This window comes from Eretmochelys imbricata, chromosome 10 (assembly GCF_965152235.1).
Source record: "Eretmochelys imbricata isolate rEreImb1 chromosome 10, rEreImb1.hap1, whole genome shotgun sequence".
In the NCBI taxonomy this organism is placed as follows: Eukaryota; Metazoa; Chordata; order Testudines; family Cheloniidae; genus Eretmochelys; species Eretmochelys imbricata.
The window spans coordinates 35,965,922-35,993,494 of record NC_135581.1 but is presented as its reverse complement, the minus strand read 5'-3'; the positions used below and the strand labels follow the sequence as shown (position 1 = coordinate 35,993,494).

General features: G+C 51.8%; 1 protein-coding gene and 1 non-coding gene across 2 annotated transcripts; both read right to left on the bottom strand.

Moving 5' to 3' along the window:
• Positions 1–801: 801 nt before the first annotated feature.
• Positions 802–872, bottom strand: TRNAG-CCC (transfer RNA glycine (anticodon CCC)). The gene has a single exon. It is a non-coding gene; the product is annotated as a tRNA-Gly (tRNA).
• A 1,745-nt stretch (positions 873–2,617) lies between these two features.
• On the bottom strand, positions 2,618–15,265 carry MCRIP2 (MAPK regulated corepressor interacting protein 2). Its single transcript, XM_077829006.1, has 5 exons — positions 15,023–15,265; positions 14,596–14,674; positions 6,799–6,926; positions 4,388–4,489; positions 2,618–3,016 (listed from the first exon to the last, which is right to left on the bottom strand). Exons 1-5 carry the CDS (start codon positions 15,075–15,077, stop codon positions 2,946–2,948), a joined length of 435 nt encoding a protein of 144 aa, XP_077685132.1. The 5' UTR covers positions 15,078–15,265; the 3' UTR covers positions 2,618–2,945.
• Between the last annotated feature and the right edge of the window lie 12,308 nt (positions 15,266–27,573).

The following is a 27,573-nucleotide window of genomic DNA, read 5'->3' as shown; positions in this document are numbered from 1 at the left end:
AAAGGTAAAAGAATCACCTTCTTCAAAAGAGCTGGTACCAGCTGAAGAACAACTGAAACGTACCATGGTGCATCATTGCAACCAACCAACCAAACAACTTCTATGTTGTCTCATGTTCTGTGTTTTCTGTTTCATGTTTGTCTTGTCGCACTTGTCTCATTGCTAGCATTATGGTGTACGATGTTTGGGAAGAGGAAAGATACTGTATTAGGCAAGGAATAGCAACAAACCAGACTCAGAGCTCTCTTTAACTCTTAGACCCCTCCCGCTCCCTACCCCTCTGTCTCCTGCCAAATTGTCAATCACATACCTATCCCTGTGGTGGCCACCTCCGTCCAAAAGCCTGTGTATAACTACCCCCTTTACTGATTGTTTACCTTCCCACCAAATGTTTTGATTTTCATCTAAATGTTGTACATGAGAAGGGCTGTTTGATGCTCATTGTTACATCCTCTGGTCAATATTTTGATATGTTTGTCTGTTACTGTGGACATGCTACATGTAATGAAAAGCCGGAATTGTTCTGGGAGTTGAAACACTAGCATGGATGAGTGGAGACATGTCGTTCCCCTTTGGATGGTCACCACAATTTGGGTGGCCAAAGGGTGGAAAATGTTACAGAATCACAGAGTTGGAAGGGACCTCAGGAGGTCATCTAGTCCAACCCCCTGCTCAAAGCAGGACCAATCCCCAGTTTTTGCCCCAGATCCCAAATGGCCCCCTCAAGGATTGAACTCACAACCCTGGGTTTAGCAGGCCAATGCTCAAACCACTGAGCTATCCCTCCCCCCAAAAGTTCTCTGCACCGCCCAGGAATCGAACCCGGGTTGCAAGAATGGGAATCTTGCATGATACCACTACACCAGCAGCGCAACTTACATGTTATGTAAAGCCTCTGCTCAAATGCGATTGTAAGATCTGTAACATGTATCATTACGTTCTGCAACCTTGTTGCAGACTTTGTGACTTCATTTACTGTTAGCATAGCCTTTTAAGTTTTGTAACCTTTGAAGCTCTGCAACCTTTTCAAGTTACCACTTATATGAACTGCCAAGCTTTGTAATATCCCATCCCACAGTCAGAGAGAGTGTGAACTAGGGAGTGTGTGTGTGGAAGATAAGGGGGTGTGAACGAGGGAGTGTATGGGGGACTGGGCGGAGAGGAACTGCAAGGAGAAAAGAGCCCGGAGCCAGGAGCCAGGTATGTCTGATATAATCTGCCCTGAGAAGGCAATCACAGAGTGCTCTAAAGAAAAGATGCATGAAAGGAACAGGGAGGGACTGGGAATGCTTCTCCATGACAGACACAGAAGAAAAACTCAGTGTACATGACAGGAGCACCCAGTTCCAAAATAAAAGCAAGCAGCCATGCACACAAGCTGCTGCTCCTTGAGCTGCTCACCAGCCCTTGTCCGTGACCGCAGGCGGACACACCAGATCTACCACGCTTCGGCTTCTTGGCTTCCCATGCTGTCTCCGGTAGCTCTCCGCCTATGTAAGTGTGTGGGTTCATGGGGGTATGAATGCGGTGAATCTGAATGTGGTGTATAAATAAGCTCCTTCCCTTTTCTGTCTGACCCAACAGCGGCACTGTAATAAAACTAATACAAGTGAGACCCTAGGTTGGTTTTTTAGGGGAACAGAGGTAACAGAAGTGGTGCCTCTGCCCACGCAGTGCCGTCCTGCCTAGTCTCTGGCCTGTAGTTGGGGATCTCGCTTGGCTCCTCCTGGGCTCAGCTTCCCCAGCTGCTGCAGGCCTTGGCTTGTCTCTTTGCCTCTCAGATCCTGCCCCTCATCACACAGGTGCCAGGCCTGGCTGGTGGAGTGATTGGGGGGGTGGCTGGCAAGAGGAGCGGAGCCTAAGGCAATGGAGAAGAGTAGTCTAAACCCTCAGTTAGTGGGCGGGGGTGGTGTGAATGTGCAGGTTCAGGGTAAGGAGGGGCAATGCCTCTGTGGTGGATGGGGTGGGGGAGGTGAGAGGCATGTCATGAGAGTGCTTCGCATAGGGAAGAACCGGCCTCTGTGAGGATGGGGTCTGGGAGAGCCCAAAGTGGCATGTTGGCCTGGCTGAACCAAGTTATTTTTGTGCTTTGAATCTGCTCCCCTTCCCCCCCACCCCAGGGTTCCCCATTCAAGCTGCTCCAGGGCCAGCCAGGAGCCCAAAGCCTGGAGCACAGTGAAGGGCCTGCACCAGCTCAGCAGGGAATGTGCAATGGGGCAGCCATTTCCCTGTACGGTGTGTGCCAAACGCTACCTCAGTCAGACATGGACACCTTCCACTCCTCAGCCAGGGGCACCAGCTGCAGGTAAACTCCCTGCTGCCCATGACCAGCCCAGCTGCAAAGGCAACCAAATATTCTGACCCAGCAGCCCATCCCCATCACTCAGACACTGGTTCCTTTGCATCCCCCCCCAGTGGAGGAACCAGAAGAGTCACATGTGGCTCTGTCTGGTGCCACCAGCCTTGCAGAGGTGGAGTGGCAGCGGGTGGCTGTACTGGGCCTTGCTGTCTGTTGCCCCTCCTTGGTCAGCACCAAGCCTGCAAATAAAGCCCCACAAGCAGAGCAAGCTTCCATCCACTGGCAGTTTCAGCTCTTTATTGTACCAAGGTCCTGGCTACAGATAACCATTGTCTTCCCATAGGGCAGAGCTCAAGGGGCAGAAAGAGGAGAGAGATGACGGGGGTAGGGGGTCACAGTCCTCTCTCTCCCTCCACACCCACGCTGCAGTTGTGTCGCCAGGCCCTAGAGTCTGCAGGAGTTTCAAGTGTCTGAACACTGGCACTTAAGGAATCCCAGCCAGGGCAGTGGGCTGCTCTCCTTCCCTGTCCAGGCAGAGGGCTGTGGGTGGCATGGCAGAGCCGTGGTCCATTTCCGTTGGTATCACTTGGGCTGGGATTATTTTAACAAGTGTATTTCTTACACTGTATTTCTGGTTGTTGTTTTTTTACGAGCCGTTTTCAATTTTGGCTAGAAACTGCTGTGCCCACCATTCCTCCAGGTCAATCGGCACGAAATCTGAAAGAGAAAGAGACTGGAACAGAATGCATGGAGATAGAAACACAGCTTAACGGCACTCACATTGGCATATGGCAATTCCCCCATCTACCACTGGGGGGTGACATTGGACTGCAGGTGAAAGGCTCTCTATCCTCTTTTCTCCTGGCTTCTCACCACTGCCCCTGTTTAAGCTCAGGAGGGAATAATTCCCCTGCCCTGGAGCACCTCCCCTTCTTTCAACCACAGCAGATCTGCTCTTCCTGCTGGCTGCTGCAGCTGCCTGCACCATGGCTCCCCCAGTTCTTTCTTTGGGCTGCTGGGAGTATGAAGGACGCTACAGCAACCCCCCTTCTTCGTGCATTTGATCAAGGTCTCCTTGTTCCTGCCACGAAAGTGGCAGCTTCGCTCCCTGGAGCTATGTGACTGGGCTGCCAGGTGTGGAAACCTTGGTGCCGTCAGTTTTGGAGGAGATGAGGGGGCTCCTCGTGGGAGCCTGACCCCGCCTGCTGCTCCCAGGAGAGCCCTGGGCTTCCTGGCAAAAGGCTTCCCCAGTGAGTGAGCAGGGCCAAGTCAATGGTGCTCATGAGTGATCTGGCCAAGAGCAGAGTTACACAGTGCTGGTGACTCAGAAGGGGGCACTCTTCCCCTGAGCCAGATCTGGCCCAATCTGCTGGCATGGTGCTGGTGGGGGCTCCCCACTCCGAGGTGCCACTGATCCAGCCTGGTCGCTGGAATTGGGGGGATATTTTACAGAAGAACCAGAGAAGGGAGCTCCTAGTGACTTGGGCTGATTCAAGGACCCAGGGCACTTTTCTCCAGAGCAGGAGACGAGCCCCAGGCTCCTGGGTAACAACGTGCTGCCCTCCTGTGGACGTCTGCACTGCAGCTGGGAGCGAGCTGCCCAGCCAGACCCACTCAGGGTCACCGCGTGGCTGTTCTGGCTGGGGCTGGCAGTCAGACTCTCTCACCAAGGGGGACTGGCTGGGCTTCAGAGCCTGAGCTCCAGCCCACATCGCAACCTCCACTCTGCTACTGTCTGCGTATTAGCTGGAGTCCTGCTGGCACCGGCCTGTCACCCCGGGCTGGGAGCACGCAACTGGAGCCCGCGAGCGGACAGTCAGCACCAGAAGGGGAGAGGGGGCAACAGGCATTTGAGGTGGGAGCAGAGAGCAGGAAGGGGTGCTGAGGAGGGGAGCAGGGATAATGGTGGACCCCCTCCCCCCAAGAAGCCCAAATGCAGTTGGTGGGTCACCCTAATAAAGAGCTGAGGATGCACTGGTCTCTAGGAAGCCAGCCTGGTCCATCAGCCAGCACCTAGCGCCTCCTCTCCTGCATGCATCTCCTGCTGAGGTATGTGCCGCCCCCTGCAGGTGGCCCCTGGACACTTACTTGTCAACACGGGGTTGGGAGTTTTCTCTGCATATTGCACCGGGCCACGCCCGCTCTCCCCTGGCCAGCTGCCGTCCAGCTGCTGTTCTACCTGTTGCCAGGCTGGAAGGGAGAGCGAAGCTGTGAGCCACCATCACACAAAGGAGCCTGTGCTCTGACTGGTCCAGCACAGGCACGGCCAGCTCTGCTGGAAGTTGGATCCCCCTTGTGCTTCTCCGCCCCCCTTTCCCCAGCCCCCCATGGCCTCCCCATCCCCCACCTCTGCCCAGATCTACAAGATTCTGCTCCAGCACCTGACCTGGGGCAGACATGTTGCTGCTGAGTGACGGGGGAGGGGGGGCTCTCATGGGTGTGTCCCCCATGGGTGTGCCCCAGGGATAAGCTTTCCCTGCCTGCCCTGGCAAGTGCTGCTGCCTGCAGAGCCCCCAGACGCGGACCCAGGAGAGGAGACATCACTGGGCTGCTCTGGCCACCGCACTGTGGAGATGCTCCCTGGAGCTGGTGACAGCCTTACCAAGGGAATCGCATGCCCATGTGGCAGGGCAGGCAGACCTCCTCCCCCACCGCTAACAGCCCCCACCCCACACACACATTCCCTGAGTCTGAGGCCAGAAGGAACCACTGGGATCATGGGGGTTGAACGCCTGTGTAATGCAGGCCAGAGAACAGCCCGCAGTCACTCCCTAGAGCAGATCTGTCAGAAACACACCCAGTCTGGGCTGAACAACTGTCAGTGCTGGAGAACCCCCCATACCCCTTGGTAACTTCTTCCAATGGGTTTCAGAGTGGCAGCCATGTTAGTCTGTATCAGCAAAAAGAACGAGGAGGACTTGTGGCTCCTTAGAGACTAACAACTTTATGTGAGTATAAGCTTTCGTGGGCTAAAACCCACTTCATTGGATGAACCGATGAAATGGGTTTTAGCCCACGAAAGCTTATGCTCAAATAAATTTGTTAGTCTCTAAGGTGTCACAAGTAATCCTCGTTCTTTCTTCCAGTGGTTAATTCCCTTACTCTTACCAATTTACATCTGATTTCCAGTCTGAATTGGTCTGGCTTCAGCTTCCAGCCAGTGGATCCTGTTTGGATCTTTGCTAGACTGAAGAGCCCATTATCAAGTATTTATTCCCCAAGTAGGCTGTGATCAAGTTACCCCTCAACCTTTGCTTTGTTAAACTAACTAGACTCAAGAAGCTCCATCTGTCACCATCAGGCAGGTTTTCTAATCCTTTAATCATTCCCATGGCTTTTCTCTGACCCCTCTCCAATTTATCAACATCCCTCTTCGGCTGCAGGCACCAGAACTGGACACAGTATTCCAGCAGTAGTCTCGCCAGTGCCAGGCACAAAGATAAGACCATCTCTGGTCCTACTCGAGATTCCCCTGTTTACGCCTCCCAGGGTGGCATTAGCCTTTGAGCCACAGCATCATACTGGGAGCTCATGTTCAGCTGATTATCCACCAGGACCCCCAAATCCCCACTCAGAGTCTGGGCAAGCGAAGGAGAAAAGGAGATGCTGGCTGCAGCATGTCTGGATCACAAGAAACCTCCAATCAACATCCTCAAGTGCTCAGAGATGAGCGATGTCATGGAGGTGGCAGTTTGCTGGGGTAGTGAGAGAAGGGCCAAGTCACACAACAGGATCCTTACCATGGGTAAGCACCAGGAACCCCTGGCACAGAGACACCCCTATGTCCCCTATATCACGTTACAGCCCCCGGGAACCCCCAGCACTGAGACACCCCTGCCTCCCCTCTGCTCTGTTACAGCCCCAGAGAACCCCAGCACCAAGACACTCCTGCATCCCCTCTGCTATGTTTCAGGCCCTGGGAACCCCCAGCACCAGAGACACCGCTGCGTCCCCTCTGCTTTATTACAGCCCTGGGGGAATACCCAGCTTCGAGACACCCCCCTGTTACAGCCCCTGGGAACCCCTGGAACCGAGACACCCCTGCCTCCCGTCTGCTTTCTTACAGTCCCCAGGAGCCCCGGCACCAAGACAACCCTCTGCTCTATTACAGCCCCCGGGAACCCTCAGCACCCAGACACCCCTGCATCCCCTCTGCTGTGTTACAGCCCCCAGGAATCCTCAGCAGCACGACACCCCTGGGACCTCCCCAGCACCGAGACACCTCTGTGTCCCCTGTGCTACATCACAGCCCCCGAGAATTCCCAGCACCCAGACACCCCTGCATCTCCTCTGCTCTATTCCAGCCCTCGGCACCGAGACACCCCTTCGTCCCCTCTGCTACGTTACAGCCCCCAGGAACCTCTGGCACCGAGACACCCCTTCATCCCCTCTGCTACGTTACAGCCCCCAGGAACCTCCGGCACTGATACACCCCTAGGAGACTGGGGCTTACAGAGGCTTCTCTTCTCTCTCTGAGCTAGCCAGACCCCGCCTCTTACTTTCATAGACAAAACGGACGTTCTCCTCGTGGGCCAGCGTGTAGCTCTCCTCTGTGGCTGCCGTGGGCTGTGTCGTCACCGGGGGCTTCTTGCCATTCACTCTGTTGAACACGAGTTTGGGAGTTGGGCTACTGAGGCAAAGAGACAAAATCAGAGGCTGAAAAGACAGAGCTCTCTGCGTCCAGAGCCAGTCAGCTGTAGGATAGGGGGCATGGTGTAATGAGAGGAAGTGGATCTTGTGGCCAGAGACTGGGACTGGGAGTCTGGACTCCTGGGTTCTATTCGGCATGACCTGAGACAAGTCACTTTGCTTCTTTGTCCCTAAATTTCCCCCCCCCCCTTCCTTTAGCTGTCTACTCTATGTTGATTAGCTCTCTGGTGCAGCACCTGTCCCTTTATCAGTCCAGCACCCAGTACAATGGTGCCTTGAGCTCACGTGGCAGCTCTAGGCATTAATGAAATATAAACACAGTGAGATGATGAGACCATTATTAACGTTTGCAGTCTGCTTTCTTTAACTAACAGCCTGTTATTATAAATGATCAAATTCAATGCATGGGACTTCGATCATTTACTGTCGGGGCCCCTCTTTCTGCCAACACACTTTCCAGATCCTCAGCGTGTGGACCAATGCTATGGCAGAGTCACTGCACTATGAGTTTTCGCTGGGAAGGAAAATGTTGCAATCGTCGTAGGAGCGGCAGAATTGGCAAAATAAATCGAGCCAGAGGCATTTCAGCCGGTGCCTCATCTTTCCTTGGCCAGGAAGTGAAATCCTATGATTGCCAGCTTCTGGCTTCACTGTGCAGCGGCTCACCCCCAACCCCCACTTGGTCTAATAGATCTAGACATTAACATGGTCACTTCCTTGTCCAAGCACCAGCATCGGGTGTGGGCACGGTGTGTGTCACTACCCATTCAAGCCAGTGGAGGGAGCCCAAGGGCAAAATATGTCAAGTCTGTGGGTGCCACTAAAACAGACTGCTCCTAACTGGTTGGGTTAGAAAAGCCCCAGTCAGCCCAGAGAGCCAGCCTGCTGGTCCCCAGTGACGTAGCTGCAGAGATGGTCACAGGCCAAACATGCTCTGGGAGAATATAGGCTTCGTACTCCGAGGCCAGGTCTGCACTAAAAAGTTAGACCCAGTCGCATCGCTCAGGGGCGTGAACAATCCTCACCCTGGACCCAGCCTCGCCCCCAGTACAGACAGCACTAGGTTGATGGAAAAATTCTTCTGTCGACCTAGCTGCCACCTCTTGGGAAGGTGACGGGGGAACCCCTGCCATCAGTGTAGGTAGCGGCCACACTGAAGCACTCCACATGTTATCTCCAAAGGAGTTGAATATTTTACTATAGGCGGAGCTGGGAGCACCACCCAGAGTAAAGGTTGCCTGATGCTTCCCATTATAAGCTCCTGTTTTTAGTTGCTTAGAACTTTGCCAAACTTCAAGCTGTTTAGGCAGAAATTTCCCATACTGATTGTCTGCCTTAGGCTGATTTTTGGGGGAAGACTTTAGCCAAAATGGCTCAGATGTTTCTAGTAATGAGGCTTGGGAAAAAATATGTTTAAAAAAAACTTGTGACCTTTTCTTTGAAAAGATTTAGCAGGGCCCCCATCTGCTTCGGAGCCATGATCCCCTGACAGGCCCAAGCAGGTAGAGGAAACTGTCTGATCTGAATGTAGAAGTGACAAGAGCCAGACTGGAGGGGCGGTGGTGTGGGACGGGGAGAGGGAAGGAAAGGGGAGTACATTGGGACAAAGGGTCTGGGCTGGTGGAGAGAATCTGAGGCTCGAGATGAGGGGGGGATGGAAGGGAAAGGGAAATTAGTGGGCTGGGGGGAGACTGGGATTGCATACCAATGGGGTGGGGTGGGGGAAGGAGCGGAGGAAGCGGGGACACAGATCTTACAAGGGGCTGGAGTGCAGGGGGAGAACTGGGACTGGCAGGGCAGAGACTGGGACAAGGAAGCAGGGTTGCGGGGAGAACGCTGAGATTGGATAAGAAGCCCAGGGAGGAAGACTGGGACTGGGATCCAATGGGGATGGGGGACTAGAAGCTAGGGTGGGGGTGAGACACAGATCGGATGAGGAACCGAGAAGTGGGAAAGTGAGACTGGCTGAACAAGGAGACCGGAACTGGGGAGCCTAGGACATGCTGGGCAAGGAGACTGGGAAGAGAAGCCTGAGGAGTGGGACTTAGACAAGGAAGCAGGTTGGGGGAAATGGGCAGAAGAGTCTGTGCCCTCTAAAGCACAGTCCCCTCCAAAGCCTGGAATGGAACCCATGATTCCTGAGTCTCTCAATTCCTATGCTGTAAGCCAATATCTGTTAAACCCACTGGCAGAGTGTCCCATACCTCTTTAGAGTTGGACCCACGTAGAGGATAATAACCTACTACTGCTATCAGTTACCTCATTAGCTCAGTGGCAGAGGTCTGTGCAGTATATCTAAAGTGTCCAACCCTGCTGATAAACAATGTAGGACTAAATATGATACCACTTGATGGAATTTCTGGGGGCGGTTTAGTTTGATTTTTTTAAAAACCTAGGAAATTACACACAAACATGCCATCTTACACAAGAATATACAGGTTGCTAAGTCATGCATTCAGAAGATAAGACATACCAGAACTAAGGTTGCCCATGCAACCTTAATTTGGCCCCTTCTGCATATGCACTATGGTACAGTCTTGAGTTACATGATCACATGCTATTTTTTCCCATAGGGCCAAGAAGGTGGAGGGCTCAACGAAGGAAAGAGACTGGGGTAATGTGTTTGAAACTGGAGTAGCTGCATCAATGTAGACCACACTTTACACAAATGCACTAAGTGTGCAAGAAGGGTCTAAACCAGCAGACCTACTAGAATTGACTGGGAATTTGATGGAAAATGCAGTTTCCACCAAAAAAAGACCCCTGATTTTGCAAAAATCTTCAATTTTCTGTCAGGAAAATAGAAATGAAATATTGTGTTTCAGGACAGGTCAACCCAGATTGAAACATTTCAGTTTGTTGAATAGAATCAAAGTTTTTCAGGTCAGTATAGTATTAATCTCTTGTCTGCTTGAGCTGCCATAGTATCTCATGAGAACTGTAGTTTGGGTGCCTTATGCCACCATTCTTCTCTATTGAATGGAACCTCTGACTGTACTATATCTCCCATGATGCTCTGTGGTGGGCCCTGTAACTGAACCATTGTTGGAGGGCCTTGTGAGTCACCTGACCACAATGCATCATGGGAGATGTAATCTAGCTGGGGATCCTAGCCTCATAGAAGATAGTAGATCACAAGGCATTCAAACAGACCAAACCATTTGAATTTGGGAATGTGAAAACAGAAACATTTAAATGGAACATTTTGAAGTGAAACTTTTCAGAATTTGCTGTTCTGGGGAAAATCTCCATATTTCAATTTTTCTTCCTGATTTGGGACAAAAACAAATTTTGAAATATCAGAATTTTGGATGGGGCAGAAATTCCAATTTCACCAGCTCTCATAGTTCCCCAAGTCTAGAAATTCCATCATACTCAAGGCCTCAGTTAGTGACCTGAAGGCCGGGACCTGCCCTGCCACCATTTGAGACCATCAGTCCTGAAAAGTGCTTGAGGACCTGTCTGACCAAGTCTCACAAAATACTGCTAGTCTATTTTTGACTCCATTGTCTGCCCCTGGGAGCCATTCCCCTGCCTTGATGAATCTGCAGTGCAATAACACAACCTAAGAGATGTCATATGATCCAGTGAGGAAGGCGCTCAGAATGCCAAAGGAAAATTATATTCTGTATAACATTCAACACAGTGTGAATGTTACAGCCAGGATGGTAAATAAGTGACTTGCAATTTTAAAGACGGTAAATGTTTAACGACCACATTGTTTAATGTGTGAAAGACAACTGACAAAGGGGGAAAAATGGAGCTTGTGTGTCTTTTCTTGTTTGGTTCTTGAGGATGGAGAAAAATGGCCAGAAAGATGTTTTGGGATTTTTAGGGATCCCCCAACCTCCAATCTGCATGATTTTCACATTAGACACCAAAGTGTTGTCTGCCCTGGGAAATTCTATGGATGACTAGAGATCTACTAAGATTCTGACACTGAAAATAGAAAAGAAATGAAAACTGATTAATAGAGAGGGAAAGACTATATAAACCTCTGTTTCTTGTTTTAACTCCTATTCAGTATCTCTAGCCCTTTCAGTTAAGAGCAGAGAAAGTTCTAAACCATAGCACTGTGTCATCCAAGGAGTCCTCCAGCAAAAACAGGAAGACTGACATTCCTGATGTTTCTGAACAACAACAAATATCAAACCCTTCCAGACCTCCACTGTATACCACAAAGAAGGGGCACAGACATAGGTCATCTTGACGGGAGAATCTTGTGGCTATAAGTTAAACTGAAGTCTGGTCAAAATGAGAAACAGCCTTTCATGGTTAATGAAAGCTGTGGTTTGTTTAATAGGATCTAAGGGAAATAATATATTAACTGGTGAAATCAGTGGGTTTGACATCAGCAGTAACTTGCCCAATCATCATACGGCTCTTTTGCATACTGCATTTCCATTGGTTGCAATGCTTTTGAAGTAACTACATTATATAGTCTTCTGAGGCATCATAGCAGTGCAATGTCTAAAGTGTTCCAAAGATGGATTTTTTCTATGAAATATATTATAATGTTTCCCCTAGAGTATAATCCCCTAAACATAATTATATCTATTACCCATTTGGTGGAAGAACAGAAACAAGCAGACCAGTCACTCCCAACCTGTGGTCTGCAGAGCACTTACTGGTGGCTTGTGGAGAGTTGGTTGGTCCCATGGTGCTATCTTCTCCCTGTCTCCAGCTGCTACGCTGCACTAAGAGAAAAACCACTTTCCCTCATGTTAACTTTTTATGCAGGCAATTACCATGGTGGTGTTATGTGATCCTGAATGGGAGGGCAGAGGGAACTGGGTGAATGGTAGGGGAAGTACTCACGAGACAATCTCTCTAATAAGGTATGGCCCAATCTATGAAAAGTTTTGAGAGCTTCCCAAAGTAGACAATCCTATCTGCCAGGGAATAATCAGGGCCCCACTATATACATCCCATCATGAAAATGAAGATTCTCCCCACACCAGAGAATTAAGCGGAGGAACTGATGATATCATCAATAGATTAATCTACTCCTTACTGTTTGGAGGTGTGTATCCCTCCCCGCCCACCTCAGCCTGATCTGAATGGATCTGCAGTTTCCTTGGCCTTTAACTGAAACTTCTCCCCCTGCTCTTAGTTCTGTTTCATCTGCAGCTACAGAATAAAAATCAGATCTAATGGCTATGTCGTCACCAGAAATCTGTGTTTAATCGTTCCAACAAGGGGCTATTTCTGAAGAACTTTTACAGTACATGCTACGGTTGGTTAAGAGTGAATATAGTTCTGCTGTTTGTAAATGGAAATACTGTCTGATTTCATTTGTTCATTGTTTGACAAATAGCATTTGATCATGTAATTAAAAACCAGTACAGTAATGGTCACTCCCGATAGGGCAGAGTTAAGGCTGTGTGTACAATAGCAACGTTGCAATATCCTGACTTTCAAATGCTTAGCTGTGCATCCCTAAGGTTTCCTTATTGCATTTTTACTGTGTCGAATTTTGAGTGATCTGATAAGGGAGTCCATGCTGGAGAGATATTGGGAAGAAAAGGGCCAGGTGGACAGGTCTGACGAGTGAGAAGGAGGCCACACAGCAAACAGGTGCTGGAAAGATCTTCTAGGTGCAATAAGATTAGAGTAAAATAAGTTTACTTTCATCCCAATTCTATGCACCATTCACAGCTGATAATTTTCCAGATGGAAGGGTTCACTGCATTCATGTACCCCAGACTGTACATGTGGGTGATCCAGCAGGGGGCACCAAAGCATCCATGGGGCTCAACGTGGGGGCCAACGTCCAGCCAGGTGGATCAGACAGCACAATTGAGGACCAAGCATAGAGCTAAGGTGGAATACCACTCTGCCCTTGGTTATTTTTCCCTGGAGTGGACAACAGAGAGGCTTGGACATGGGCAGTGACTGTGACTTGAGCCAGTGGATTGCAGTGGCTAACTGCCTCTGGCCCCTGCACCACCTCCAGCCTGGATTTCTCGCTATGTCATCATAGCGACACAGGCTGCTCTGACCTTTCCGTCTCCTCATGTGGGCTGGGAAACTAGGTAATATTTCTTATTGCAGGCAGGAGGCTGGGTGGGCCATCCCAATGCACCTTCATTGCCCTTGCCTAGGCCACTGAATGCCTGAGGGCTGGACCCATTCTTATCTTCAGACCCACAAAGAGAGTTTAATTCCTTATCTTCAGGCTACACTATTTGGGAAAGAGCTGGTTGGGGTGGGGGTCAGAGACTGGGGAGGGTCTCTGCTTCTCCACCATGGGAGGATCCTCTATGAGCCAGGCTGTAAAGGGCTTGAACCCCATCTGCTTGAATCTGTAGTTCCCATGGCCTTTAAGTGAAAACTCTCCTCACTGAGTTGTTTCAAGCAGAAGGGAGCTGGGGGTATGGATGAAGGAACAGAAAGGCTGCATGGGGGGCGGGGGGACACCTATTAGTTGCACCTGATCCTGTAATGGCTCATCTGAACCAGGCCATGAACTTCCAAAATGACCTCTGTATTTGGCAGTCCCCCACACCTGCCATGCTCAAGCACAGAAGTTTCTGAAGAGGCTCCCCTGCCTGGTACTGAGCCCCTGGGTGACGTCCTGGCCCCAATTAAGTCAATGGGAATTATGCCCAGTGCTTAAAGTGGGGGTGGCGTTTGCAAGGTCACAGACGGAAGTTTTAAAAAAATTCTCCAGGGTCCCTGAGGTGTGCACTTTAAGGGTTGTCTTGCCAGAACCACTGCTCCTAGAGTATGACAGACACCACACACCCATTCTCCCCCCGCCCCCGCATATCCTATTAGGTCCCAAATCTTGTGGCCCCACTATCCCTACATGGGTGTTGGAGCCCCAGGGGGCTGGCAATTCCAATGGGCTAGTATGGCTCCTTCCCTTGGATGGGGGGCAGCAGGAGGAAGATAGGCACTTAATTTAGCAGAGGCCCTGGGAGCAACTAGTTCAGCTTCAGGGCATCCCCATGCCTGTACTTTGGTACACCCGGCTCCTGCCCCTCCCCCGGTGGGGAGCGTGTGTGCCTGTTCACTGGGGCAAAGGCTAACTCTGGGCAGCAGCAAGAGGGGGAACTGCCAGTGCTTCTGATCTGGCTGGCACCCCTTGGGCTACCAGCTCCACACCTCCACCCCCCACGCTGTCCCCCTGCCCCGCCCCCTAGCTCTCTGCCCTCGCCCCCCACGCTCCGTGCCCCCTGCCCCGCCCCCAGCTTGCTGCCTCCCCCCCCACGCTCCCTGCCCCGCCCCCCAGCTCTCTGCACTCGCCCCCCACGCTCCGTGCCCCCCGCCCCGCCCCCAGTTCTCTGCACCACTCGCCCCCAGTCCCCAACTCCAGCCCCCCCGGGCAGCGGGCCCTGACCTAGGCTGGATCCCTCTCCCCGGCCCTTCGCAGGCCTTTGCCGGCCTGGGGAAACAGCGATCGGGGCCGGTTCCCGAGTCCGCTGCTCGCCTCCACCCCCTGATCCTTCCCCGCCAGCCCCTCCTCCTGCTCCGGAGCCATGTGGCAAGGACAAGCCGGGTAACCTCTGCACAAGGTCACCCCTCCCCCGGGCTGCCGCGCCCCGCACCTGGGCACCCCCCGCGGGAGGCTGGAGCCGGGCTGCCGGCGAGCTGGGACCCGGGAGCGGCACGTGCCAGATGCAGCCCGGCCCGGAGCTCACCTTGACAGAGGCCAGGCGCTGTGCGGCGGCTGCCGGCCTTTCAGATCCGCCGCCTTGCTCTCCACCTGCTGCGTGGGACCTGCGGCGAGACAGCGGGGTCAGGGCGGGCACAAGCCCCGCGAGCCCCCAGCCGCGCCTGGGCACGACCCACAGTCCCCCGGCGGCACATCTCCCCGCCCCGGCCCCCTGCCCTCCCAGGGCAGGCAGGCGACGGGGCACGGGCGACTCTCTGCCACAGGCAACGTGGTGCTTGAGGAGGGCACGCAGCCGAGCGGGGCGGGGGGAGAGCTCAGAGGAGCAGCACCGGGGGAGGGGGAAGCAGAGTCCTCCTGGCCCCGCAGGGCAAGAACAGGGGCGCCGCCCCCCCCCCCACCCCCAGCCTGCTTCCACCAAAGAGCAGCAGCTGCCCATTTGGCTGCCCCCTTACCTGTCCTTCTCTGGGTGGCTAGCTTGCTAGGTCCCCTGGTAATCGTGTACATCATGTGCCCCGCAGCTCCAGCGGATCGTGTGGCAGGGCTGGAGGGAGCGCGGCACCCAGCTTTGCTGTTGCGCTGGGGAAATGCTTGCCCGGCTCCCGGAGCGGGCCGCTAGCAGAAGACGGGTCTTGCCAGAGCTTCCAAAGCCAGAGCTGCCTGTTGCAAAACTCTTCCAAGATGCCTTTGACTTTAACTTCGCTGCGCAGAGCTGGGGGTAGACAGCGATTCCCCTTTAACAGGCAGAGGGAGGCCGTGAGAGACAGCAGCATGTATGCAACACGCCCCCCAAGCCTCTTAAAGGGGCAGGCGGCGCCTCTGCTTCATTGTCCAACTACAAAACACCTAAGGCGCCCTGGATTCTGCTCACTGAACAAGGGGAATACACAGTGGAGGAAGAAATCGGGCCGGGGCTCCTCCCTGTTCTCTCTGCGTTTGCTGGGTGAATCAAATCTTTGGTGTTGTTTAACCATATTTTGTTTTCTGTTTTGTAGCTAAGCCTCTTTGGCGGCTGCTGAACAGTTGTTGCCAGCCAAGCAGTGCCTGATATTAATATACAGCCATTAAAAATAGTCCAGGCAAATAATCTTAAAAGCCACCACCAAAGGCAGGACGTTGGGGATTTCCCAGCCCCATATCTGAAAGGTAGCCGCAGCACAGACAAATCTGTGCGTCTTGATCTTTATTTACTGCACTCTGCCCTCCAGCATGGCTCAGGGAGCATGGACATAAACTAATAAAAACACCTGGAGGTACATATAAACCTATCCCTTTTCAGAGATGGAAACAGAGCCATTGTGTTGCAAAATGCACACTGTGATGAGGTTGTTTCTGCAGATTGTCATCTGACACAGCACCATTGTGATGATGTGTTGCAAGCTGCAAAGGCTATTTTGGGGCTAGGATGAGCCTTGTGCCTACCCCTACCCCAAAACCAGCAGCCGCTTTTGAAATGGGATATGCATGAGCTGCCCGCGAGGCCTGGCCAGTCCAACTCCCACTGACATCAGTGGGGGATTGATTGAACCCTGGGTGTGGAGGACACAGGGTTTCCACAACAACAATCCAGATGACCCCCAGAGCAAGGATTAAAATCAGGACAGATGCCAACCCAAGTCTTTCCCTGGTTCTGCCCAGGGTATTGCACCACTCCTGGGATTGCACCCAGTGTAACAGAGAGCCAAATTTAGCCCACCAAAGTCACCCAGCCTTCTGAAAACCCCAGGTGCCTTATCTCTCCATGGGGTAATGGGAAGACACAAGTGCAGCAGCAGTAACTTACTTTGGAGGGTGTGAATCAGACCCATTGTGATGACCTAAAGCCTCTCTAATTTCCTTGCAGTTCTATGGGCATCCTAACCCCTGTATCTAATAGAGCAGTAAGTTCGGTCCCATGCTAACAACATGTTAGCAAAGTAGCCACTGAGCTTTCAAAGGGTTAAACTGCAGCCAAAAGCTGGTTCCTAGTGGCTTACTAAGTCTCTCCTGGAATGGAGAAAGGGCAGAGCTGGGTGAGACTTAGGTTCTCAGCGGTGAAGGTTACATATAGGACACCTCACCCCAGTGTCTATAGGGGTAATATGGAATGGGAAAATTTCTCTATTGTATTAGCCAGATTGTTTGTGAGACTGTCAGAATATAAATAGGGGAAATGCCATTTTCATCAGTCATGAACTGGGGGAGCAATGTGGCCTAGTCAGGAATCTGGACACAGGACACCTGGTTCCTAATCCTACACTACAACTGTGGGCAAGTAATTTCAGCCCACGGTGCCTCAGTTTCTCCATTGCATCAGGAGTGTAAGAATTCCCAGCTCCCAGGGGCATTTGGAAGCTTAATTTGGTCATGTTTGCTGGGTGCTTGGAGATCAGAAGGGCAAAGTATCATTATTAGTAATGATAATGGGTGGCTTGCTTTCCCAAAGCAACATTAACAAAAAAAATCCAGTCCTCAGTGGTTTTATTTACATATTTGTTCATTCCTTTTATGCAGTTTTTCTGCATTGACCTAACATTTCAGCTCTCAGTAATAAATACTTTGACTCTCAGTTGGTGTAAATTGGTATAGGCCCATTGAAGTCAATGGAGTTAAGCCGAATTACACAAGTAGATGATCTGACCCTTTATATTTGTACAGAGCTTTTCATCCATAGACCTCAAATACTTCATAAAGGAGGTACAGACGGGAAAACTCAGGCAACAGAAAAGCAGTGATTCTTTCCCAGGTGAAACAAGGGAGAAGATGGGACTAGAATGTAGGGCTCCCCTGACTCCTTTGCCCTGGCCACTGGGCACCACTGCCTCGATGCAGTCATTTCACTTCAGGTGTGAGAAGCAGCAAATAAGCCTAAACTCTCAGGGCTTGGCTACACTTGCGAGTTACAGCACAATAAAGGAGCTCTGGGCGCACTAGCTCACTACCTGTCCACACTGGCAAGGCACGGAGAGCGCTGAATCCACGGCTACGGTGCTGCTGGTATTCCACCTCGGCGAGTGGAATAACGTTTGCTGCGCCCCCGCTGGAGCGCTGTGGTGCCAGTGTGAACGAGGTGTTGCTTTACTGCGCTCTGATCAGCGTCCGGAAATGTCCCATAACCCCCTGAAGTCAAGTGGCCGCTCTTGTCATTGTTTTTGAATCGCTGCAGGAATGTGGAAATGCCCTTTGAAAGCTCCATTTCTGACAGCCGGCCGCTTATCTGCTCCAAGACAAAGCAACCATTAGTGTGGAATGCTGTGTGGGAGAGAGAGAGGCCGGGGGGGTGGAGAGGGGGGTTTGCTGCTGTCTGAACTTACAAGACACCATGCTGACATGCTCTCAGCCCCCCAAAAACCCACTCTCTCCCCCCACATACACACAACACACTCCCTGTCACACTCCACTCCACCCCTCAGCATTTGAAAAGCACGCTGCAGCCACTTGCATGCTGGGATAGCTGCCCATAATGCACCGCTCCCAATGCTGCTGCAAGTGCCACAAATGTGGCCACACCAGTGCACTTGAAGCTGTCAGTGTGGACAGACTGCAGCGCTTTCCCTACTGCGCTCTACGAAGGCTGGTTTAACTCAAAGCGCTCTACATCTGCAAGTGTAGCCATGCCCTCAGATTTTAAACCAACTCCCAACATCTGTGTATTGTAAAATCCCTACAGCTATTTTGCTGAGAACGGCTTCAGATTTCCTGATTAAATTAGCAGATCTGAGGGCAGAATGTGATCAAAGTAGGGAGAAAAACTGAATACAGATGCTTTGTCTTCAAAATTGAAATAAACAGAAGAGTTTCTTATGTGCTGATTGAAGAACTAAGAAGTGGCTGTAATAAGCAATTTCGGGCCCAAAATTGCAAACCTTTCTCTCGTGAGCTTCAACAGGGCCACTGTACTGGCATGAGCACAGGCTGCAGGACTGGGCCCTAACTGGCTTTTAACAGCTGAGGGCTGTCATGGAGGTCTCTGTAAATACAGGGGAGATTGATGCAGTCAAATGCTTTAGCCCCCACCCTTCAGATGCACTTGAGTGACTAGCATCCAAGGAGCAGGGCTAGTAAGTTGGCTGTGAGAGACTGCATACGCTGGTGATCTTCAGGCAAATTAGTTGGTTGACTGGAGAAAATAAAAGAAGTAAGGCTCCATTCACCCATAAGGCAGAGAAAATACTGTGGAGTCCCTGGCATATTCTCTTCTGTGGGACAGATAATGGAAGAAGACCAGGAGTGTGTGTGTTTCACTCCTTTAACCTCTGGGTTCCATTAGACCTGAATGGATCTTGGGGGATCTGCAGGAGATGCTGTGCCCCCTGGATCCCATGGGATCCCTATCACACCTGTCTCCAGAGCCCTAAGGTGAGGTCCCATAGCACAGAAGGGGGGACAGTCCAAGTTAAGACAGCTCCTTCAGTCTGGCAGCCGCTGCTCACCCAATGGAGTCTCCTGTTGAGCCAGTGTTCAGGGGGGATGTGGGGGTGTAGGGTGCCTCCATGCAGGGTTGTGGAAGGGAACACAAGACTCTGAACAAAAATATATTTTGGGAGGGAGATGAGCTTCACTCCCCAGGGATACATCTACTGCAAACCCTCCCTGCTGCCCACGCCCTGGAGAAAGCCACTATTTTAACTTCCCCTAACACTCAGAGACACCCACTGGAAAAACCAGGGGATCGACTGGCTCCAAATGCCTGAAAGGTTCCCATGTGGAGAGGGCCATGTCTCATTTGCATACAAAGACAATAGTCTCTCTGTTTGTGTAACACTTGAAAAGGGCCACGTTCAGATCAGGTTATAGCCAAGCCATTATGTGGTCTTGGGTCAATCTGAGGCATAACCCATAGGCCTCTTATACAGTATCCACATGGAAGTGACACAGGCTTTGTCCCACCAGGAAGGCTGTCTCTATTCACTCTATACCATGGCACAGGAATACATGGGTGAAAACAGATTAGGTTCCTCTGCGCACAAACCAGTGAGATTAGAAAATGACTCATTTGAAACATAAAAGGAAATCGTTTTGCATACAATGCATAATTAACCTATGGAACTCACTGCCACAATGCATTTTTGAGGCCAAGGGTTTAGTGGGTTCACACCAGAACACCCACCATCACATTAGATAAGATACAACATTGACAAGCAACGGTAGCTCTCATGCTTCAGATACTGTGGCCATGTCTGCACTAGAGGCATTGTAGCAGCATAACTATGGCACTGTAGCTATGCTAGCGTAATCCTCTAGTACAGATGCAGCCCGCGGTGATGGAAGGGGTTTTCCCATCACTGTAGGACTCCCACCTCTCCCAGCTCTGGTCGCTAGTTCAGCGGAAGCTTTCTTCCGTCAACCTAGCTGCGTTGGCTCTGTGTATTAGGTCAGCCGGGCTAGGTGGCTCGAGGGGTGTATGTGGATTTTTTACACCCCTGAGTGATGTAGCTATGGCAACCTAAATTTTAAGTGTAGACCAGGCCCAAGACAACCTCTGACTGGTGGGGCTGAGAAAGAAAATTCTCCTATGGGAGTTTCTTTCATAATTGTCCACTGTGGGGTTTCTTTCACCTTCCTCTGAAGTAGCTGGTGTGGGCCACTCTCAGAGACTGAACAGGATGGACCACTAGCAATTCCCTCTGTCAAATGTTAACCACCAAAATGCTGGCTCTGGAACATGATGTCCTAAGACGCTCTGTATGCATCAAGGAAATGTCATTTCCTGGGTCTGCCCCTCTCTGCTGTTGACAACAGGTCCCCGGTCCAGGATCTTCGTCACACATTGCAAAGGTCAGTGTGGTGCATTTGGCCTGAGGCAGGTTGGGAGCCATGGAAAAGTGCATGGTAAACACCAGATTCCTTCCAGCTCCAATCTGGGTTAAATAATCAAAAGAAGGACTTTACCGTTCTGTGTTTACGCAGCAGAATCCTGCTGCTGGCTCGTTTCCTGCTGCCCCCAGGAAGACTAAAAATCCCCAGTGAAATTCTGTCTGGGCTGGAGTAACAACCTGCAGAATCAGCAATGACTTTCAAAGCCCCAAATTACTGAGAGGGGGCAGAAATTAGTAGCCATAATATTCTGCACTTCCCTTTCATTTGAGAATCTTGAAGGTGGGCTCAATATTATCATCCTTATTTTAGATATGGGGAAACTGAGGTACAGTGAGTTGCCCAAGGTCACACAATGAATCAGTGGCAGAGCTGGGAACCAGGTCTCCTAAACTTCCACGCTCTTGTTCTAACCACTAGATGATGTCTCCCCCGTCCCACTGCTGAAAAGGTTATCCAGGGAACACAAGGCCCCCACATGCCATCCAGCATTTCTTGTGCCCCAGATCAGATCCGGTTTAAAGGCAGTTTCCAGTTCAGACTTGACAAGAAGATGCTTTAGTCATTGGACTTTTCATCAGGTGTGGCCTGCCTTTGCCTCACAGGACATCCAGGGTGACCTTGGGCATTTCTGCTTCTCTAGCCAGTGAGGGCTGGGACTCTGGGAGCACGGCTGCACTGAACCTCTCTCCAGGGGAAGGTTCATTTCCCTGTGCCCTGGGATGGCTGTGAGTGACTGGCATGTGCAGCACGGCAGCCACCACCCTTTCTGGCTGCAATTAAGGCTGGCAGCGCAGCCCAGAGCTGCCCTGTAGGGCAGGGTGCATGGGTACACAGAGAAGCAGAGACCGATTGGAATAAAGGGAGGGGGCTGCCAAAGATCAGGATTCGGACCAGCTCTCACCTCAAGTCGCTGACCCAGATCCTCAAAGGTGTTAAGTGCCTAACTCCCATGGCCTAAGCCACTGCTAATGGGAATGGGAGGTTGTAATATAGAAGGAGGTGCCCTATATGCCCCTGTCGGTCTGGGTAGGACAAAGGGGAAGCCAAGCCCTTTCTCAGCTAGCCAAAGCCCAGCATCTCTGGCAACACATGAGTATGTGCGTATTCCTGCCTTTATTTCACATGAGATCTTGTGTTCTGAAGCGCAGAATGAGGAGCTGTCGGGGTTTCCCCTTGCCCTGATGGAGCATGCAGCTGGGGCGACATGCAACCTCTGGAGTCCTCCAGCCCCGTCGCTCCTGCCCCTCGGGCTCATGTGCTCAGTGCAGCTCATGGCCAGGAAGGTCAAGAGCTGGGTGAAAGACACTTGGATTCACTCGACAGGCTCAGGGGTGGAGGGATGAGCTCGGGAGCGGTGTTTGACGCCAGCAAGGGCAGTGAGGCGCTGTAAGACAGCATGTACTGCTGGGGAGGATCAAGGTCTCTGTATTGAACACATTCAATGTCCTTCTAACTGAGATTCTCTTACTAATGCTCCCCAGACCGGGTAGGCAGGACGCTCTAGTCCATAAGACATTGACCTGGGAGAGCTGGGTTCAGCTCCCTGCTGTGCCATACCCAGTACTGGGTTTACAATGGTGTCATGGCACCGGGCCCAGGCTCCAAAGGGGCCCCGTCCTGGCCTGCTCTCAGGGCAGGGAACACCCCCACAACCCCAGCCCCCAGCCCCATACCCTGACTCCTGCACCCCCCCCATATCCCCACCCCCACCCTGAGCACCAAACAGGAGCTCCTGCACCCCTCCCCACATTCCCACCTGCACCCCTCGCACCAAACAGGAGCTGCCCCAGGTAAGCGCTCCACACCCAACCTCCTGCCCCCGCCCTGAGCCCCCTCCTGCATCCTACCTCCTGGCCAGACCCTGCACCCCAACCCCCAGCCCGCTCCTGCACCCTAACTCCCTCCCAGACCCTGCACCCCCAGCTCTGACTCCTGTACCCCCCCTCACAAGCCCCCAGCCCCCTGCCCTCCCTGACACCTGCACCCCCCCACCTGCAGCCCCTGCCCCACATTCCCACCTGCACCCCTCACACCAAATGGGAGCTGCCCAGGTAAGCACTCCACACGCCAACTTCCTGCCCCAATCCTGAGCCCCCTCCGTCACCCGAAGTCCTGGCCAGGCCCCACACCCCAATGTTTTTTTACATATTTCTTATCCAAAGCGCTTTACAATCATTAGCTAATAGTAGACACAATATTGGGAAAGATCACTAAGTGGTCCGCCGAGACCCCCAGCGATTTTCAGGTGGTCTGTGGAAAAATAAATTAGAACTGCCCCCAAGCTCCATTCTACCTGGGGCTGGGGCTGACCCCCCAAGCCCTGCTGCCTGATACCTCGTGTCACCACCACCCCTGCACATTCCTCCATGCCCCGCTAGGGGTGCGCACCGGACTTTTTTGGTAAACTGCGCATTTGTTCATTTGCTCTTGCCAACTGATCAGCTGGCAAGAGCAAACGGGATAAATGGCCGTTTTTGTCAAAAAGTCAGGATGGCTGGGACAGAGCTTAAAAAGGGAACTGTCCTGGGCAAACGTGGACGTATGGTCACCCTATCTCCAGGCAAGTGGGTCGTGAGGGAGTCCAGCCAGAGCCAGGGCAGACCCTGACCTGGCTAATCGTGCCACTCCCGAGAGGCCGGAGTGATTCCCCGCCCTAGCACTGGACCGGCCCCGGCTGCACTGCCAGCTCAGCCTGGCAGACACCGTCCCGTTCCAGCAGGCCCGGTGAGTGTGGCCAGGGAGCAGGGTGTGAGGCAGTGGGTCTCTGGAGATGTGTGTGGGGCTGCTGGCCAGTGCGGGGTCTCTTTGGGTTCGGTGGAGGAGGTCTGTGTCTTGGGATGCTGGGCAGTGGGGGGTCTAAGTGGGGTGGTGGTGGGCTGTGGGGAAGTGCATTGGGCAGTAGTGGTGTGGCTGTGTATGGGGGGGTGCTGGGCAGGGGTGGTGGTGTGCAGGCCACTGTGCATTTGTGGTGGAGGTCTGTGTGGGGGGCTGCTGGGCATAGCAGTTCCGGGGGCCGCTGGGCATAGGACGTCGGGGCTGTGTGGCACGGCATGGGCCCACCCCCAAGGGGAAGGGGCACACTGGCAGCACAGAGCTGGGCAGGCCAGTGTGTGTCTGGCAACTGCCAGTTTGTATACAGTGCCCTTGCACTGGGCTGGGTGGAGTGGGGCCAGCCCCACCATGCTATGCCCCATTGCCCCTGGCTGGCCCTGTACTTTGAGGACTGACCTCCCCACGCCATACTCCTTTGCCCCCATGGGGGCCCACAAATATGTTTGGCACCAGGCCCACAAAAGGTTAATCCGGCTCTGGACATGCCCATAGACAAGCTGGATGACTTGGGGCAAGTCTCCTTGGCCCAGAGCCTCAAAGGTATCTAGGCATTAAAACCAATGGGAATCAAATGCCGAAATAATTCTAAGGATCTGAGTGTTGGTCTATCTGTGTCTCACTGCCCTATCACCCTCACAGGTGTTGCCCGGCTAAAATCCACTAATGAGTGTGAGGTGCCCAGACCCTACAGCAAAGAGGCCAGGTAAGTACATAGCTACGGACAAACTGGAGCATCTGGGTAGGGGCTGGAGGCAGGGTGGGGTTGGACAAAACTCCCTACAAAACTTGCTCCATCAGGCCGTCGCGGCAGGGAGAAGGTGCAAGCGGGCTGACTCCATTTGTTTTTTGGGGAGGGAGGTGGTGAGTTTTCATCCATCTTGTTAGGAATTGTTGGTTTAATTTGATGCCCGGACACCCGGGGGTGCCTCCCCAACACACCACAAGAGTGGGGAAGAAACAGCCCCATGCTGATGGCTAAAATAGACAGTACCCATTGCTCTGTGTGTGTTTAGATGGTACATTGCCAACTGTTGCAAAGTACAGAAGGTAGCCGCTTACCACATCACACCCAGCACTCAATCCCCATTGGGGCGGTGGACGGCGGGGGGAGGGCAGCTTTGTCCAGGGTAGCCTTTGGAGGTCCCAGGCTAGTCCATAATGCAAAGGGATCAATAAAGAAGAATGAGAAGTTGGCACCTGAGCATATGAAATACCATCACATTAGGAACATGGCTCAGTGAGAGCTCAGTGTGTTCTCTTGAGCCAGACGCCAAGAAGAAGGCCAGAAACAGGCCGGAGACTGCTGGGGATTACAAACCTTCCCCACCAGAAATGCACCAAGGAGATGTCAGACCAGATCGATGATATAACAGAGCTGGCAAAGTGAGAGTGGAACAGCAAAGAGTTAATCTGTGGCCCTGATCCTGTGTATTCTACATCTCTGCTCCTCCAGGCCACGCCCCGCTCTGCGCTGTAATGGAAGCTGAACACATTTGGCATCTCCCAGGAGGCACTCTGCTCCCCCAGAGGCAGGCCCTAACACGACATAGAGTTAAAAACATCTCTGCTGATTTTCCTCACTAAGGGCACTGTGACATACTATACATTGGGGGAGCATCTTGTAACCCCCATATTCCTCATTTATATATAATTGTGATATTGCATATAAAGCAGGCCATGTGAGGTATCAGGGGAAGGTTATGATCTGCTGAAAGTCATTTTTCTATCTAAATATGTATATCATTAATGCGTATGAAGTTATGAGAATTGGGTTGTATGGTTGTCATTAAAATATTCTGTGGGTTTGGGAGCCACCCAGATACTAGCTCTCCAGAGACAATGAAAAGGGAGGTAATCTGAACAGCAGACATCACCAGTCATTGTCCAGCAAGGGAGCTACAATTCAATGACTTACCTGCATAACGCCACTCCAGGGGAATTGCTCAACCTTGCTGGGGACTCAGCAATGCCCACCAGACATGCCTGGACTTGTATTCTCCAAGCACATGGACTGAGGGTATAAAACAGAACACAGGGGGCCCATGCTTCACCTTTCTCCTTCCCCAATCTATGCTGCAAGCAACAAAGACACTCAGAAGAAGACTGAAGACTCCAACAGAGGAGACAGGCCCAGGTTTAAGGGAAAAACCTGTATATTAAGGATTGCAATATCCAGTGGGGTGAGAAAAACTGCTTAATAGATGTTGCCCAGTCTAACAGGGTTGAGAGTTGAAACTGCATGCCTATTTTTTATTTTCTTTTGGTAACTACCCTGACTTTTTGCCTGTGACTTATAATCTCTTAAAATCTATCTTTTGTAGTCAATACATTTTTTTTACTGTTTTGCTTTACCAGTGAGTTTGTACAGAGCATGTGGTAAATCTGCTCAGATTTGCAAAAGTTGGTGTATATCCACTTTCCATTGATGAAGTGATGAATCAATTAATACATTTGCACTGCTCATCTTGAGCAGTGCAAGATGGTATATTCCTGAGGTACAGTTCTGGGAGCTTGGGGAATCTGGCTGCTGCCTTTCCCAGTGTGATTCATGAGTGGCTCTGGGAGCATTCACACAATCTAGCTGGGTGAGGGGCTCCACATGCTGTTGTGCTAAGTGATAACAGGGCCTGGAGGGGTTTGCTGCTTGTCACTAGCAAAGCATTGTGAGAGACAGCCCAAGACAGTACAGTGGTCCCACAGTCCCAGGTTGCACCCCGGGAACCCCATCACAGGCACAATACTGCACCCAGCCAGTGGGAGCCCTGGCTGTGGGAAGTCAGTGCAAGCAGATTTGGGGCCCATATAGAGTTAGGGATTGTAGGTTCCCTTGCCACAGCTGCTGATAGCAACACCACCAAGGTATAATGTTCCTACCCGCCCTGCTCAGCTCTAGGGGTCAGTGATGGCATCACCTGTTGCCAGGGCTTGACAGATAGGGGAAGGTGGAACTGAGGGGTAAAGCAGCAGACTGAAATCCAGAACTCCTGGGTTCTCTTCCTGCCACTGACTCCCAAACTGATCTTTAGCAAGTCACTTAATTCACCTGTGCCTCAGTTTCCCAATAAAAGCGTGCTTGTTTGGTAAGCTGTTCTGAGCTCCTTGCGGGGAGGAGCTGTGCAAGGCCCTCCATCTTAACCATTAAACAGTTACTTTTAACAGCTGGACTGCTAGTTTGCTCAGGCCATAGCCCACCACGCTGTCTCCTGCTTTCCTTGTGTCTCCCCCATTTGTCTGTGTCCACCTGGGGGCTCAGCTTTCTGTGTGTCCTGGGTGTGCACAGCACCTAGCACAATGGGGTCCCAGACCAATGCAAATCATAAACAATAATAACGTATGCCTGCTCTCATCCTTTTAGAGCCTTCCTGTTTGTCCCTTACTCACTGGGGACCTTAAGCCTTTTTTGCTAAATGCATTAAAAAAGGGAATCCACAGCACAGAATCTATTTAAAAAAAATTATTATGATTATTTGCACGAAATGTTCCAAGGTTCATGCTCCACCGGCCTGGCCTATTTGCACTAGCAGCTGTCATTGCCACAGTGAGATTCCCCTGCCTCTGGGCCAGAGGTGACAAGTGTTTGCTGAGGAAGGCTCCTCAAGGGAGTCAGGAAGGTTCTGTCTATTTGCTTAGGAGCTGTAGCTTTCCATACTGCACCCATTGCAGCTAAAGGCCTGGCTGGTGTCTCGTGTCTGCCCTGGGGCTGTGGCAAAAAGTTAAACCAGTTCAAATGAGGTTTCACTTAACTGTGCAGTGCCTGTTCATCACTGTGTAATTCCACTGGCTTCAGTGGAGCGATGCCAGGGATACTGGCTCTGTGTCTGTAGGAAAGGCCCAGTCCTGCACCCATTGAGCCAGATGATTCATCATTGGCCTGCCCCCGTGCAGTGACGTACATCGGTGGGTGTGAAATGCTCCTTCCCCACAGGATTACATTTTGGTTGCGGTGGCTCCCACAAAGTGCCAGGTGCTTTCCAGACAGGAACAGGTGACCATTGCCTCAGCTTAACGACAGATAGGGAGATGGAGGTCAGGAAAACAGAACAACAAAGAGGTAATTTTTTTATACATATCAGTGAGATTCCTGGTAGGCAGCAAGCACTGCAGAAGGGAGTCTGGCTTAAACATTGCCAGCGCGGGGGCTTGGCAGGTGAGCCCAGGAAGGCGAGGCCAGGCAAGGAGATGATGGTTGTTTGAGAAACTGACATGATCAGGAATAGAGATAATGGGCAATAATAACGTGCAATAGTTTTATAATATCCTGGGACCAACACAGCTACAGCTACACTGCATACAAGATCAGCACTGTGGATGGAGTGAGGGACAACCAGAGAGGATAACGGGAGGGGCAGAGCTAGGGATAGCCTGGAAGGAGGTG

Coding starts and splice junctions, on each gene's coding strand:
- MCRIP2 (XM_077829006.1), bottom strand. CDS start 15,077: ATGATGTACACGATTACCAGGGGACCTAGCAAGCTAGCCACCCAGAGA. Junction 14,675..15,022: donor AGCCACCCAGAGAAGGACAG/GTAAGGGGGCAG, acceptor GTCTCGCCGCAG/GTCCCACGCAGCAGGTGGAG. Junction 6,927..14,595: donor AGCGCCTGGCCTCTGTCAAG/GTGAGCTCCGGG, acceptor TTGCCTCAGTAG/CCCAACTCCCAAACTCGTGT.